At 40.4% G+C, this 17,875-nt stretch overlaps 1 protein-coding gene across 2 annotated transcripts in view; it reads right to left on the bottom strand.

Moving 5' to 3' along the window:
- Window positions 1-889: 889 nt before the first annotated feature.
- PRKAR1B (protein kinase cAMP-dependent type I regulatory subunit beta) overlaps window positions 890-17,875 on the bottom strand; it is a 100,329-nt gene continuing 83,343 nt past the window's right edge. For both annotated transcript variants that reach the window (XM_040574548.1, XM_040574547.1), the window contains exons 10-11: window positions 3,307-3,388; window positions 890-2,879 (exon numbers count right to left, since the gene is read on the bottom strand). In XM_040574548.1, coding sequence (XP_040430482.1) covers window positions 2,707-2,879; window positions 3,307-3,388 — 255 coding nt within the window. In that variant the 3' untranslated portion in view covers window positions 890-2,706. The remainder of the gene's footprint in view (window positions 2,880-3,306; window positions 3,389-17,875) is intronic.

The following is a 17,875-nucleotide window of genomic DNA, read 5'->3' on the forward strand; positions in this document are numbered from 1 at the left end:
TTGAGAGAGAACAACTCTGTTCTTACCCAGTTCCTCCAGCTCTCTGTACAACAGCTTGCACCAGTAATCCTGTGGGCTTCAAAGCTCTACACAGTGTCCCTAAAACCACTGAGACAGCTCACATAGTTCATGTTCCACATGTGCTTAAATTCCTTGCTAAATTGACATCTCAACAACATGAAGAGCCTAGAGACACCTTGAGCCCCTACTTCTTAATATAGATATATATGATTACATTTAAACACAAGGATTTTTTTTTCTTCACGCTAATCCTGCAGAAAACCAGTTTGGTTTCCATTCCTATATATAGCACTAGGATTCTTGGTCTATTTTTTGTCCTTTTGCATCTGATTATTTTCAGCAGAGTTCAAACTTTTTATGATACGCAGATTTTAACTAGAACATGACTTCTATTCATATAGACTTCCAGTATTAATAAACCCACAACAGCCGCATGTAATGTAGAAGAATTTTATTCATACTGCAATTCTGTCCCATCATCCACTGCAAATATTACAATTATCTTTCAAATGTCATAGAATATCAGTTTGTTCCACTTCAAGCACAGGAACCCTGGTGTTAAATGATTACACTTCTCTTGAACTTGCTTATAACAGAACCATAATTCAAATGTATTCTTCATGATCTATAAAGATTTAAAATAAAGAGTCTGTTTTGTGTGTGTGTGCTCAAGTAAATTCTAAACAGTGAGGCTAATAACTTCGTGTTTAACAAGAAATGTATCTTGCATATTATGCAAAACACATTTTTTTATGAATACAACAGAAATGCAATAGGTTAAGTAACATATATGTGTGACTGGTAACCTTTAAAAATATGACTTAAAAATAGCAGAAGAGAATACAAAAAGTGAAACAAAACAAGTTTTGCAAATGCTTATACATTTATTGAGATATATAATGGGCGTCTGCCTATATAAATGTATGTCATAAAACTGCAAGGTTGAAAAACGTGAATGGTCATATTTGATACATGCAAGGAGCATAACATAATCATAATAAATAGTAGCAACTGATATACAATGACAGGACCACTGAAAATATGCTGAAATAAATTGAGCACCTTGAAATCATGGGAGGACTTAGACTCTGAAGTCAAGGAGCAGTTAGCTCTGTAAAAACCACTGTGGGCAGGTACTGGAATATTGGGTCCCAAGAGCCTTCTTGGTGGGAATCAGTAGGAAAATCCCAAATTATATTTTGTTAACTCCAAAAAGGAGAACAAATTACACACCAGTATGAGTAATTCTAGACATGTTCTTAACACCTCTAGTTTCAAAAGGAAGATTTCTGCCTTATTTCATTATGTAACTTTTGGCGTGTAAAAGGTACGGAAAGTTCATATTTACTCAGAGTAATGTTATCACAAAGAATAAATACAATTTTGCTGCAACTGAAAAGTGGGCAGTGCCATTTAGAGTAGCTGAGATGCAGAGGTTTGCTGTTGTTAGCAAAGAGAAGTTTTCCTTCAAAGGAAAAGCTTCCCCAAAGAGTAATCTAACTGATCCCACCTTGGGGGGCTGCAGAGCAGAGTAAGGTCTGGCTCTGCAAAAAGCCCCATTCAAGAGGAGACCCATGTCTACACAGACACAGCTGCCAGCAAGGCTGCACCCACATGGGGCTTGTTGCAGGTTCCTGGTGTTTTTTTTTTTGTAATATGTGTCTTCTGGAGGAGAGGCAGCATTTTGGAGCAAGTATGTGGCTTTCAGAGAATCCTGGTCATATACTTTAAAAAAAAAGGATTTGACTTTAATTAAGTGGACCCTACATAAAAGAGTCCTATCAAACTGCTGATGTACAGCTGCCATTATCTCTTAAGTATTTCACATAATATTCGGAGAAGTGGCTGAGGACACTCTGGTGCAGATAAATGTGTTACAAAGCCCCGCTTAGTTAAGTGAAGAAGGTCCCATTGACTTTTAAGGGATTTAATGCAAACCCTCATCTAAAAAAGGTGAAGTTGGATACCTTAGCTCCTAAAGGCTTCATCTGATTTCTTACAAAACATTGCTCCTTGAACTCCTTACCCAGAAGACTGGAGCAGCCTGTTTGCCTTAGCACACCCTCAGAGCTACAAAGCAGACTTGAAAGGACTGTAACACAGAGGAATATGGCCCCTATTTCTAAACCACAAACAAGGTGACTCAAAAGTTCTACTTTTCCTTGGCTTACTGGAATGATCAAAACCTTTCTCTAACCTTCCCTCTTAAATTGTGCAACTGTCACTGACCACATGGATTTCAGAAACCTCCAGTCCATAAGCAGTGAAAAGGCTTTTAGAAGTGACAGGCAGAGGGACATCACTTTACCAAAGAAGCTTACAAAAGGTGAATAAAACCAACTTTAAGGGTGGGTGTAAGATAATGGGGAAACAGACATTCATATGTAGTTTAAATAGTTAAAAACACAGTTTTATCTATATGATCCAACAACAGGTAAAAATCTTGCCTGCAAGCCAAAAGCCTAATCTTCCCTGCACGGTACCCCCAAGCTAGTCTTATCCAAACAGTTGTCTTCTTTCTTAAATGATACATAATATTTGAACTGACATCCAGTGCATGACATAACAGAAAAAATACACATGAAATGCACACCTTTTATTTTTTTCTTTATAAAGCTATGGAGCTGCACAGAGCAAATTTAAGTGCACAAGGTCACACAAAGGCAGCTTTCCCAAAGGAATCATTTAGACAGTGAGTGAAATGAAACTGTTGTATCTCTGAATGTTTCTCTTGAGGATCTCAGAGCAAGGACCGAGCACTCGTTCGAAGCGGGGCCGGTCGAGCTTTACGCACTTCAGGGGTCCACGTGCCACCACCGTAGCAGCCCGGGGCCGATTGAGCAATAATGCTATCTCACCTGGAAATAGGGACAAATACGCCATCACATGTCTGTGCCTCTTTTTTGGAGGGTACATATTCAGGCCATCATACAGTTGCTTTGGTTGTAGAACATACCCCTTTATATTATCTTGATAGACACTTTACATAATTCTGTTGACAGTACAAGTGCATTACACATGCATAATGCATGCCTGTAAAATGCCTTTGAAAACAAATGCATTCAGACTGTTTTGCTGATTCTGGAGCTGTCTCCTATCTGCTACATTGATGTAAACCAAGGAATAGTTTCAGCTTCAGTGAAATCTCAGTATTGCTGAAAGCAGAAGCTGACCTATGCATAACCCCTTGATCGTTAAAGAGTAGAACACTAATTAAGACAGCAACTACTTCATACAATCCCATTTGCTGTCTTTCTGAACCATGCTTAAGCTGAATTTTCTTACCAAAATAATCTGATGGTCCAAGTCTTCCCACTTCAATGTACTCCTCATTATCAGACCTGCGCTGGAGAACGGAAGCTGTGCCCTGGGAACAGAAGAGGGGAAGGTTACTTAGCTTTGCTTAAACCTGCTATCCCTTTGAAAAATGTTGAGTCCAGAGTATCCGCTTTCGCAGGACAGGTCACACCCCTTTAGTTCTGCTATGGGAGAGATGACAATCTCAGTCAATTTCTTATACATGAATAAAAGGAATTGAAGAATTAAAAAAAAATCCACCAGTATGGCAAACTTGATTTCCCTCTATGAATGCGGCATTGTTTGGATGTGGACAGATTTGTCTCATGCAGAACACAAGAGGAACAGCACAGAATTCAGTAATTGCTACGTAACTAATACACATCATGCTGTGCAAATGTATGCTTCAATGTACTTTAAAAATATGTTCTGAGTGGATGGGGAACCTTATAAGTGACGCAGGGAAGATTTTCATTATAAGCAATAAAAAGGCAAATTTTCCAGCCACAATCTAGGGACAGAAATTTGTAAGACAGCAACTAGAGTTTATTCTTAACCTGACCGTTCACTGGCTGTCTTGCCGAGATTGTTGGTAAAGGGAGTTTTTAATGCTTATTGCAACAGAAGTTGTTTTTTTTAGTGTCTTTGCCTTTTCATGGCCTTTAGTGATCTGGACACCTGCAAGTCAGTCGCTTGAGAGATGGAATGTGTCTTGTCTCCACGACCGTTAATAACTGCAGTGCTTAACACGTGCTAATACATGTCAAAACTCAGTAACAGTCTATTTAAACCTTCAAAGGGGTTTTACATGCAAAAATATTCTAACCTGGAGGAAATCTTAAATTATTTGCGGCATAAAGTTTTTGTAGGGGAATAGAGAAGGTAGCTGCTTTCCTGCAAAAAAATTACTATGACATTAGAAATTATGTTCAGTCCACACCAGAAGCCATGACAAAGGCAAAATGTTAACATATTTGATTTTAACTGAAATTAAAAAGATTCTTAATTAAACAAGATTTTTAAATAGACCGCAGAGCCAATTTTTTTGACAGTGGCCTGATGCTGCTGCAAGAACAGTGCAAAATAAAGGAAGAATTTACGTGCTGTTGGAGAGCATCGACAATGTGTGGTTTTTTTTTTGTTTGTTTGTTTGTTTGTTTTGTTTTGTTTAATTTTCAGCTTGGAAAGTAATACCTGGGAGCTGGTACAACCAGGACAGGGAAGCTGGGGAGACACAGTAATGTGAACTATGCTTGGAAGATGCCAGTTATTGGAAAATATCACAGGGACCCCCCTAGTTTAACACACAAGCCTTGCATTTCTCTGCTCATCTGCACTACTGGTGCCTGTAACCAGCTGCAGCACCACTCCAGCCTGGAGCACAAACCTCCCTCCAGTGTGGAGTATTCAGTGCAGATGAGACAGCTGCAAACATCTTTCAGCTTCCTTGCATCAAAATAAATGTGTATGCTTCAGTTTACAATGGGGCTCAAGGAGACACTGAGCAACCTCAAGCTCCTTGGCTTCAGTGCAGCTAAAGGCATTCAGCACCCTGCAGAACCAGCCCTTCACCTCTGTGCTGTGTTTAAATATACCCCATAGGATCCTGAACATTGTCATTGAAATGCAAATCTGAACAGCATGTAAGGCTGCTTCAGGTCTGACTTTTGCTTTTCTAGGACCTGGGGCCCAGGAATATCCACTATTATCTAGCAAATTAGCATAATTTGCTTTCTTCTGAACAAGCACTACTAAGATGCTGTAATACTGTTGTATTGCATCATGTCCTATTTCATAACAGGGTTATTTTTAAGCCCATATAATTTATGAATTGCTGGGCCACTCTCTAGGTTAATTTATAATGTAACCTTTCTATGCTACACAAATGAAGAGGTAAATTACTTCTGATGATGGCAGGAACCAGAGCCAAAAATCAAATAATGTGCAAGCACTGTTTGAAAGGTGCTAAGCATCTGATGGTTTTTATACGTACTTGGATGTATATCAAATTAATCTGACACAGTAGAAGTTATAATGTCTTATTTTGCCCATTAGCAGTAATCTGTGCTTAGTATAAATTAGTAGATAGCAGACTGTCACCACATTATATTGGCCATGACAATTTACTATTCCACTCCACCAGCCACATGCCATATCAGCATTAAAAAAAATCCTGAATAAACACCAGGGCTGTAAATCCTAGTCCATTTGAAAACAATTGCAAAACTCTCCTTGGCTTCAATGCTTTCGCTCTTGATATGCCAGACATCTGATGGCATAAGATACAGAACCATGTGCTTGGCACAACCTGCAGGAGCAAGGACACCTGAACTGGCGATGTTGTTTCGAGATCAGTTGTTCAGAAATAAGCTAAACATACTAAGGGAAGTTGGTCTTTGTCTTTTGGTGGCGGTTGCTTGGGGTTTTTTTATCTGCTGCTAAGACCTGCCATGCACATAAAACTGTCCACAGCAAGTGTATGGCTATTCACAAAAGTAACTGAAAGGACAGCATGTAAGAAAGTGATTTGGTGCCTGTCAAGTTTCCAGCAAGAATTCCTTATCCTTGATATAACTAAATTGTTTCGCCAAAGCTGCTGTTTTCCAAGATCTTCCAGTAAATCTGAAAGGGGGTGAAAATGCAAAGATAGTGCAATGAGTTTTGTTATTCGCACTTACTGCAAGCTTTAAAAACAAACACACTTTCCTAAGCAGCATTCTGAAGAAATATCTCATACAGGGAATAATGCGCTTATCAACCTCTCTCTGGACAAACTTCAGATCAGGTGCAGTGCATGGGCCTAACTCAATGCTGTTCTTATTGCTTGTGCAATGGAGTCAGAATCAGCTTCAGAATCACTTCCAGCCCCTGTCCTCCACTCAGTCCCCATCTGGAGCCTGGCAAAAACCTAACCCCTTGACCCAAATAGCTGTCTGCAATCCATGTCTCCATTCTGTTTCCCAAAACTATTTTTTTTAAACTTTTATTACAGATGTTTTATTACGTACAACGACAAAAAATCCCCAAAGTAATCATATTGACTGCCCAGGTCAAATGAAAAAAAGAGTCAATTCCCCATTGCTCATCTTGAGCACGTTGCCATAAAGGTAATCACAATATCAAGCAATATTGCTTTCATCTCCCCTAGTGTCAGCTTTTATTGTGCTTAATATTTTTTTGACGGGGTCCATATGATATAGGACTTCAATAAGTCAGTCTTCTGAAGCAATTTCTTCCACTGTTCCACTACAGTCGGCCTTTTTAATCCAAGAAACACCATGCTATCTGTTGGAGGAGGACAGATGTGTCTGGCCTCCACAATAAACACTTGGCTTGGCAGGACAAAGCAATGCATATTCCAGATACATATTTTTCCACTCTTGTTTTAACAGTCACATAGGCTTTTCCCGTTGCCCAGTGAGCACAGGTCTATCATGGAGCAAAAGAAGTTTCCTGAAACCCTGACAGCGAGCACCCAGATGTAAGATCTGATTACGCCGTTTGGCCTCTCCCTGCGAAAGTCACCAGCTCCACAAGTACATCCTGGAGCATTGTCACAGTGACCTTCACGGGAAGACCGTCCACACCATGAAACAAAGAAGATGTATTTATAATTATCTATCTGCCTCACCTTCGCTTTAGGTATCTTATCTCTGGAAACAAAGTTATTCTAACTGTATTAGAGGAAGAGTCCAATTGTACATGAGCAGTGTGAGCAGAGCAAAAATGAAATAATACAGAAACAATCCCTTAATATTTACACACTTAATGAAGTTCTCATACTAAATGGATTGGGTGCTGACCCCTACCATTGCTCCCATCACAGGCTTCACGACTGAATTTCATTTTAGTTTACTTGTCAAATCTTTCCAATGCAGTTATTGAGCTTTCTATCCTTCTTGTGCTTAGCCCTGCCTTGTATAAATGGTAGCCCTGAATATATCTCCTGAGCCCTGTCCTGGAAGGTATGAGTATTATCTAGTAAGGATTCAAGGGGCTTATCACTCTCACCCACCAAAACCATTTGGTCTCAGTGGAAAAGATTTCCCCTTAAATGGCACACAAAACTTGGCAGGATCAGTCTCTGTGAAATAAAGTGCACAATCCCAGATTTGCAGGATCAGGCTATTTAGTGCTGCTCAATTTAAAATACTGTCTTGTACCTTGATAGTCATTTCAGCCTCCTACGCCACAGAGCAAAACTTTCAGAGTACATGCTCAAACACTGTGAAGAAGTTTGACACCATTTAATAAATCAGCACTTTGTGATGATACGAAACTGAAAGCAGACAGGCATGTCGTTCTCCTCGCAGACACTTGGGAGTGAAATGATCTTTGGTGGATCCAGGAATATTCCCTTTCAGCCACGGGGAGTGCTTGTATTCCCAGGAACCGATATCATTAACCTCCCCTCCTCTGCTCCTAGTAAATACAGGCATCTTATTGCAAAAACAACAAGAGTAGCAGTTCCAAAAGCAATGCGCCATCACCACCCCTCTGCCATCCTCACCCCACGCACCTGCTCACTCCCTCTGTAACGCTTCTGTCACAGCGCTGAGAGTATTTATTCCTGTCTTTCAAATGCATCAGCAGTTTGTTTTGTAAAAAATTACAGCTTAGATACAGCAGCATAATTTAAGATATAAAAAAATAAATTAAGATTTATAATCCATGAGCTCCCATCCTCTCCAAAGTAATAAGATTTTGATAGATGTTTCATTTTCAAACTATCAGACTGTAGGGATGAGTTGGACATCCTACAGTGGCCCATCTGGATCAACATGAAGATTCCCATGACTGATCCTGCATGTTCTTGTAAGCACCAAGTGCTACAGGAGCCCTATCTTTATATTTAATTATGAATCCTGTAGCCAGGAGTTGGCCTAAGTAGCCTGGCTATAAAAGGCAAGTGGTCCACAAGAAGGTCAAAGGGGAAATCCTGTTGTTTTTCCTATATTCCAGCAGAGGAAGCTCTGTGGATCAGATGGGATCCCCCCTGTGCTGGCACGGAAGTGTCCTGGGTACCACTGGGTAGGGTGGGCTGTGCAGGGTGGCCCCTTACCAGGGGCTGGGGATGGGCAGGGAAATGAGCCCTACTTTTTTTAACTTTTTGGTTTAAAAGTCACTCTTGTTGATGTTCTATTTCCACCAGTCAAAGCTTCCACTTTAAAGATAAAGCAATCAGTAAAAAATATAGTGAGGCTCCATCTGTGATAACAGACACATTTATTGTTATTAAAATTGAAGAATGGTTATTTATTCTGATAATTGGATGCAACGTCAATGTCTATGTCCTTTTAATACACTAAGTACACGAATTAAAATTCTACATCTTGAAGAAAATAATTTTAATGTTTATAAGCAGGAATCCACTATTTTTATTACCATTTCCATTTTTATTTTTTACTTTTTCACTTGTTTTTTAAAGTAAAGCATGGCAGACAGTTTTTTTTCTCCATGTCCTCAATGTTGCACTTCTACCCTAGTTTTGAACTTAGAATGCTTTTCTAGCTTATTTCATTTTCCTCTGCACAATCCACTAGAAAAGAGCAATGCAGTAGTTTTTCTATAGAATTAGCGATGAAAAAGGTCAGGCCTATCCATCTGTTATTGCTATTAACTCCACCAATTTCTATTATGAACATACCTTTGCTCTTTCTCACTTTGTTAATCCACACACTCCATAATTCACACATTCAAAAGATAACTTTCCCTTCACTCCCCAGCAACGCAAGCCCTCATTATATGCTGCTATTAAATCTGCGCTAAGTTACGACAAAAGACGAAGGAAGAGGCTGTGCAGTGGTATAAAACGTTCCTATACACACAGCGAATCACACGGGACTCAATGTAAGGACTCCTACTGGTTTTACTGGAAGCAATAGCACATATGAAATGAATTAAAAGATCTTTCACACAGTGTGAATCTGTGATTATTTTATTTAATTGCAGGCAAGACAAGGTTTGTGGAAGTAATATCTTTTATTGGATCAACTAGCTAGAAAAAAAGAGAAATGCTTTTGGGCACACATGCCTTTCTTCGAGTTGTCTATTTCTCCAGATAAATCTAATAAAAGATACCATTTTCCTACCTACAAACACTGTCCAGGCAATGTTCTTACACTGCCATAGGTACAACGACGATAAGCTACACAATCATATCTGCCTACTTACTGGTTCAGGCACGCAATTAAATCACCCATAGAGCATCTCCAAATCATTAGCTTAAATTAAGAAGGGCCAAAAGCTCCTGATGCTACAAAAATCCTGAAAATAACAGTTGCCTAGTGGATCTGTGAGACCTGCTGAGATCTGTCAGCTCATGTTTCACCCTCCACTTTAAAAATGATCATTTAAATCAATTTGTCTGTCCTTGATGTGAAACCTTAAACAACTTTGATCCAGTTTGGCAAACTTTACTTTTATGACTGTCATTTATGGTGTGCCTGTTATATTGGCTGTTTAGTAAGTAAGGTCTACAAGAATAGCCCCCAGGTTTGCATTAAGTGAAAAAGTGCTTGTTGTTTGGTTTCCTTATCTGCAGCAAATGAATTCTTTTCTCCATCCATTAGGGACCTCCGTAGATTACAGTGAGAGAAGAAACAATGCCCAAGTCAAAAACATGATCTGCTGCCAGCTTTTGAAAACAAATACAAAATATTTTGCACATTTGGTCTTTTTAATTCAGTTGCAACTCTGGAAATGTTGAGTGCCACTGATTTCAGCAGATATTCAGAAAGCCAGCACCTTGGGAGTATCTTTAAGATTTAACAGTGCTACATCAAATGAACTCAAAGGGCAGCATTATGGTAATAATGGGAGCATGGGGGTACCCCTATGACCTCCTTGAGAGAGAGCAGTGCTGTAGAAAACGCCCTGATACTGCAACAACTCCAGTGACAATGTACATGATTATCATAATGTAATCATCATAACTTTATAACATTAATTCATCATATTTTTTATTGGCCTTAATTGCCAACAACACTAATGCGGACTGCAATTCAGCAAAGGTGGGAAGCAAATGTTACTTCCCAGCTGGCACAAACCCTATACATGAGCTCTACAGCCATGCTTGACACTAAACAATACGCAGTTCGCCATGTCTACCAGCTGTATCCCACCTGCATAGGACTACCGTATGTATATCGAAGCTTCCATCGCTTCTGCTATCTAGGCACATTTATGTTGGTTTAGGAATAACATCCACACCCGAGAGAGAGGAACAAAGCTGTCTAGAGCAGTCACCAAAATAGCGACAAACATAAAGGTACTTTTAAAAATGACAATCAATCATAAACCAAGTGTAGCTTAAACCAGCAGAAACAACTGAGCCACAGGGCATTTCCTAGGGATATACAAGAGGCCAGGGTTAAGGCCCAGACATGACTACACCCAGCCAGTCATTAATCACCAGGAAATGCCTTTGCCTTGATCATTTACTATTTAAAATTGTAGACATTTGACATGGGAAGGCCTTTTAGATCATTTTGTTCATCCTCCTATTGCGGTATCTCAGGCAATCTTTCCCTTCAGTATTTCTTTAAGGCAGCCTGCATGAAAGTTGTCCTGTACCTAAATGTACTCCCCTTGAAGTAAAAGAAACGTTATTAGATGGAACAAGACAAGATTCAGGCAGAGACCAATAAACACAGTGCAAAGCCAAAAGAAGCAGAGTATTGCATGAAGTGTACTTCGCCTCATGCGTGGAGGTGAAACAGTGGTTTTGCACAAAGAATTAAAAAATTGGGATTTTTTTCATTAAGACTTTTTTATTGAAATGCTTTTCAAAATCAAAACTTTAAGCTTTATAGTCTTTTGACCTCAAAATGTTGCCCTTTAGACGCAGCAGCATAGCTAGGATCTCTCAGGAGTCCGACAGAGGCACCTACAAGTGCTGGGAGCCTCAAGACTTCATCGAGAGTCCAAAAAGCAAGGGAGCAGCGCAGAGCAGGGCATGTCACGGTGGCCTCTGAGCCTCCCAGACTCGGGGCCGTGGTAGTCCTATGCCTCTTTTCCAAACCACCAGCTGCCAACTGGCACTGGGAAGCCTGGGAGCAAGGGGACGGTGACACAGGGGTGACGACAGCAGCTCTTAGACATGGGAGGAGCCCCTTGCCTGGGGTGTAATCCTCTGTGGCTAGTTATCCTGGCTTTGTGCCCAGCTGCTGCTGGCAGAAAGCTGGGAAGCGGCTGCACCACAGTCTGGACTTTGGGGTCCATCTGCATTTTTATCTTCACTCTGTTCTAGAATTCTAGTTGCCCCTTCTATTAAATATTCAGTCCACCTGCTGCAGTGGTGACACAAAGCAGATCTGCTCAGTCAAGGTGGGCTCCGATGCTGGGTTTTAATGAATCATCTCAGGGATACTTGGCCTTGACTAATCAGTAGCTTCTGTGGGAAAACAACTGAATTAATATTCATCCCGGTGCCAGATTTTAAAGACTGTCTGTGCCAAGCGCTGTGGATTATTGGCAACAATGCACTGTTTTCCTCCCTCTGACATGTCAGCGTACAAAGCAATAAAAGTCACAAAGGAAAAAAAATGTTGCATTTTAGAGATTCTTTCTTTCTACAAAGCTAGCCATTATCTTTACTCTCTCTGAAGCCAGGAAATGTCCACTGAGTCAACATAAAAGTGACTCTATAATGGGTTATTCATCAACTGTTCATATTTGTGACTGACCTTACAGTTATCATGTCCTGGAAGCAGACAGTGCTGCCTGCTACCACCTACAGAATGGGCAGTGTTGAATGCAAGGGAGAGAAAACACGAAAACAGTGCTGAACCTCCTTCACCCTGCCCGCGAAATCCTTTCTGGTGAAAATCGTTTTTAGCTGTTAATGTTGTTTTACGGCCCAATTACTCCTACCACCATCTGCTTCTTTGTGAAAACATTCTGTAGATACTGAAGTAACCAGACCAAGCAAAAGTCTGAGACAGACATCATAATTAAAGTCTCATAACTAATGCTGTGACCAGGGCTGGGCTGGCAGCTGTGGCCAGCTAGGGCAACAGCTTCAGAGCAAGAAGCAAAACTTGGAGTAAATTGGGGGAAGAGGAAACGGGAGTTTATCATGGAGATCATAATGTTCGTGGTCATGTTGAGAAAGTACTTTGAAACCAGGCTTGTGAGCTCAGTCTTCAATGCCAAAAGAGTTTATAAGGATCCTGAGAACCTCCTGAAAACCTTGAGGGGTAAGCAGCCTGGGCTGCTCTCCTTACTCACACAGAGGCATTTCATTACCTGGGAACCTCCGCTGCTTCCGCAGACTTCGACGGTAGCAAGACTCTACTGAACAAGACTAAAGAGAGAAGACTCAAAACCCAAACCATGCCTTAAAGCAAGTGTTATGTACACAGAAAGTCACAGTTGGTTCTGAACACAAAGAAAACCTAGCACTGATTTTTATGAAAATTCAGATGGAGCACACAAGTACTAAGCATGAAATTGCCAATTATTAACACTGGGTTTTACATCTTTGCGCAGCAAACCATCTCCCATTTTCCGCATATCCTATAGTGCTAAGAGGGCAGGGTGTGGCTGAATTTCCAACTAAAACTTACATTTTATGGGTTTACAAATCAGATGTTTTAAATTACAACTGAATGAGACTGAAGACTCCTACACAAGCTGTCATGTCAGAAATGAACTGGGGAAACATTCATATGCATTTTTTTGCACCGGGTGTAGTATGTGCAAAGAGAGGTTATGAAAACTACTTTCAAACCTTTGAGAACAGGACTGCTGCATTGCCTCTTCCTCATGTCTTTGCTTTAAGATGTAAGTTTATCAGTGTCCCAGTGAGATGGAGTAACACATAAAGTCCTGCATGTACCTCATGATGCTGGCATAAGCAATGTTCTCAGTCGCACTGTCCTGGAAGACCACTAGCATATCACTCCTCAGCTGCCATTTTAGCCCTTTGGGACTGCTGATAGCATCATTCCTGGGATGGCTTTTATTTTACAGCTAAGGATCAGCAGTTCTAGGGCTACTTTCCAAGAGAAGACAAATCCTTTGAACTACGTAGCCAAAGACACTGCAAATATTCCTTCAGCCAGTAAATAATCTTGGGTTTTTATTATTTGCCAACCTTTGATTTATGAAGGACTATTATACAAAAACAAGGGAAGAAACAAACAAATTTCAGTCAGCAACACAAAGTGCAAACGACTTCCACATAAGCTGCAGTAGAAAAGCGCACCCATCATTTTGGGGCAGTAAAATTTAATGTAAAGGAAAAAGAACAGTCAGTTGGTGCGGTAGCCTGGGATTCTGGCTACAGAGTTCACATTTCTTCTTTGCCTTAGGCCTTCTGTGAGCAAAAGCAAGAAGACCCAGACCTTCAAGGCACCTAATTCCCACTGATATTTTTCAGCAGGAATGAGGAACTGTCTTAATTCTTGTGCCCATGCTTCAGATCGTAACATGGAGCTTGCTTCACGCACCTCATCACACAGGTGTAGTGAGCATCAACTCCATGAAATTCATGAGATGTTCAAGTAAGACCAATAGATAAGTAAGATAAAATGAGTAGGTAAAAAGGTTACATACATTATATACCACAGTAATTATGGCTCTCAAAATTATTTGGTCATATGCTTACAGAAAGCCACATGAATTTGCCAATCCAGGCGAGAATTTTCTTTCTATAACTGAATGTTGGCTGGGGATGCTGCTTTTACATTGTTTTCCTACCCATCAGACTTCTTTTTAAAATGCTTCATTTTTATAATATGAAAACTAAACTGAATGGGGTTGGAGAACGATGATGCAAAAGGACTTAATTCTGATTGTGGACTAGAGATTGAGTCATGACTGGGTTTGACAGTACTTTTTTAACCATACATTTTTAAACTATTATACATTATTCTCCAATCTCTGGGTTCATAGCAACTCAGAGAATTTACATACAGTTGTCCTGGTTTCTGCCACAAATGCGGAACAAAATCTGCAAAGTTCTAAAATAGACTAGAAATATTGGCTAATCTGAAATCTCACAAAAACGTTAAGAAAATGATCCAGCATACATCACTTCTGTGGTTTCAGATTTTGCAGAATTTACAGGAGGTGCCTGCATTGCCATGGTTATTACTGGGGCTGGAGAAAGAGTTGGAAGGACCAAAAGCTGCAGTCACTGACAGGTCCTCCCATTGCTGGTGGGAGCAAGAAGTGGAGCAGCCAGTTGCTTACTATGAAATTTTGGCCCTTTCTAACAGAGGAGAGATAAGGATACACTCAAGATTGCATATATATGCAGCCTGATCCACTGCTCACAGAAGTCAAATTTAAAGCAAATCCAACCAGAGATGAACTAAGCAAGCATTTCAGTCACTCTGACACAGCAAAACACATCACCTCCATCCCCAGGCAGGATGGCACCCAATCGCACACCTACCTTTTTATCTTTGACATCAGCTGGCCATTAAAAATGCCATCCTGAACGCCGATCAACTTTGATGCAGGGCCAATGGAAGCGCTATTGTTTGAGCACAGCCAGGTGATATCAACAAAATTGAGTCTACTGTTCCTGTAAGAGCTCTACAGAAAACAATGTCTCCACAGACGAAAATAAGCAAAGAACAGAGCCCTCAGTGACTGCTGGCTCTGCTTAGTAGGTATATTTTGTTTATGAGGCATATTAGGAGCTGCTGCAGACTGCCTTTAACAAACATACCTGGTATCAACAAAATCCTGGTAACACTAAGCAATTCGGATTGTAGCCTTTGAAACTCCTTTTCTAGACAACATTCATCTTCCTAATTAATAATTAATCACACTGTGTTTTTAAAGAGATTATCAGGTGTGATAGCAGAGTGTGCCTAAGGCAGTGACTTCATTAACCATACGGAAGAAGTTTACTTTGTAGTTCTCCTGCCTGTTGTAGGGGTAGTTGCCAAAGGGGTCTCTCTTGGGTTAGAATGTCAAAGAGCAACAATTTAAAGCAGGAAACAATTGGGCTATTATTTTTCTTTTTTTTTTTCTTTCTTTCTTTTCTTTCTTGAAGAGCTTTTAAATCATAAATCTTCAGATGCTTCTTGTGCAATTTAAGTCTCAAGTCTACTTTTCCTACAAAAAGGCCCAATTCTGTAAGGAGCAGAGTGCCCTTCCTAGCTAGCCCAAGGATCTTCCTCTGCTCCTTCACGTTACCATGCTACAAAGAGTTTACAAACACTGTTCCACCTAACGAGGCTTTGAACTGTTTTTGTGCAGAGGCCCTCCACAGCATGCCAAGACTGTCAGCAGGGTTGGAAACACTGATTTCACCTACAGGACAGTATCTCAAGCATGCTTTCAGCAGTCACAATAACTCACAGTGGATCCTGCCCAGACTGGAGCCAGTTAGTGGCCCTGACTTGAAATGTCAACAGCAGCATGACAACTAGCAGCTCCCCCAGGAATCACAGCGCTGTTTTGAATGTGATCAGCACTACTCTTGGCTGGATCAATAATTATTAGCAATCCATTTGACTAATTTCTACCAGTCAGGCAGCTCTCTGCACTAGTTTTGGAAGGATTTCTGCACTGTCAGTGAAAAATTTCTCTTATTTTCCAATCTTGCTATTCCCATTCCCTGGTTTCAGTACTAGTGGATACTTAATACATTTTCCCGTGAAGCTTTTACTCACCTTTATGGAGTGTCATTAGGATTACTCCCACTGATGTGGAAACAGAGGCCCAGGGTGGGTAACAGTCTGCCCACAGGCTGCACTGATAATACAAGTAAGCCTGAAAATCAGAGGCCCTGACTGCCTCCTTTTTAGCCACCAGGAAAACAATAAAGAACACAAATCCCAAGCCTTTTTTCAGTGCTTTTCACAAAGGACTTACAGAGGAGGCTGGAACTACCCACTGGCACTAACACTAATCTACAATTAAAAATACTAGGTTTTAAAATGTTTTAAAATAAAAATTCTAATGTGAAACTGCTTGATACAATGGGTCCATTTCTCCTTGAATTTTCTCCTGCCAATTATCTTCTATTTTTAGTTCTTTTATTTTTAGGCTGCTGCATGTTATTGCTGGGCAGCTCAACCAGCTATTAATTGGAAATGTTTTGCTTCTCATGCAGTTTTATTTCTTTGCTTTATGCACCACTTAAACCAAACTGTCCTCTGAGGAGATGACAGGCTACGGACAGCACATTTAAAGGACAGTTACAAGCTGTCCTCCATGGGCACAGCGGGGCATTATCATAACAATTTTGCTGTTTTCCCCTCCCACACCTGCACACGTTTGCATCTGTGTGTGCATTTTCCTTAAGCCATGTCAAACTTTTTGGAGAACTGGGGCCATCTGGCAGCACTTCAGCAACCAGTCAGGCACAGTGAGCTCTCAGAATGCAACTGATATTAAAAGACTCCCCGAGAACATTCAGCGGAGTCCCATGACAATAACTGTGTGTCGTATATGGTGCTTAGCAGTGGCAAGTAGATCCAAGTGATCTGACACAGGGAGGGGTGGGAGCTGGAAAACCCAGCAGGGCACTTCACGGCTGCAGATCCCAGCATTTTTGCTAGCTGCATTATGGACATTTCTCCGAGGTACAGTGCCACCAAGCCAAGTTTGAAGCTGAAGTTACAGAATGGTACATGATCCTAACCTCTATTTTTAATACTATTGTCACTACCTTGTTCAGTAACCTAGACAACAGCAAAAAACTCGGTTCTTTCCAGTTTCATAGAACTACCACACTAGTCTGAGCTGCTGCTCGAACTGAAGTCAGTGGCAAAGCACGAGTTGGGGAAAAAAATCAGCCCTCGTTCAAATGGCATTTCATTTAAAGGGACGTAACATTTTCTGGGATATTTAACTCTGCAAAGCTCACATGCCTTTGCAAGCTACCACTTTAAAATGCTAGCTAAAAATATTTGCTTTATCTGAAGTCAGATGAATAAATCCTCCCTACCGTTGGTTACACAGTGTGGCAGTGTACAATACAACTGAAAATGTATTTGTTAGAAACTGTACATCTGTTATGATTTACGCTTGCCAAAATATAATTCTTTATGGCAACAATTGTTTCATGGTGCTTAAAGTTTTTCACCTCTGTGCCAGGAATCTCATATGGGATAATTCCATGACCTTGGAATCCAACAGATACATTCCACATCTGTCTGGTCTGGGAAAGCCCGAGTTTGTTGTGTGAAAAGCATAGTGGGAAAATAAGACCTGGAAATATCTGAAAATACAGAAACTGCAGGGCTGCTTCTTTTTTCTTTTCTTAATTACCAGTTTCAAGTGCAGTAAATCAACCTCACAAAAGTGGTTATTTTGCTTTTGTAAGCATGCATTCACTTCTGATCCTATCTTCAAATTAAGGAGTATGGTATAAACATTAAAATAACTCTATCACTGGAAAAAATAGCAGCCTTTAAATATTTAAACTAAATCTTGTTGAAGGCTGCTTAACATTTGAATGAAAAAACACCCAACCAACTTACTGGTAAACATCTTACTGCTGCCTGTGAAGACTCAGCATGGCAGAAAAAATCTTGCAGTCCTTAAATCTCAGGGTAATACTCTTCTCGTCGGATTTTTAACAAAAAAT

Source organism: Cygnus olor, chromosome 15 (genome assembly GCF_009769625.2).
Source record: "Cygnus olor isolate bCygOlo1 chromosome 15, bCygOlo1.pri.v2, whole genome shotgun sequence".
NCBI lineage: Eukaryota > Metazoa > Chordata > Aves > Anseriformes > Anatidae > Cygnus > Cygnus olor.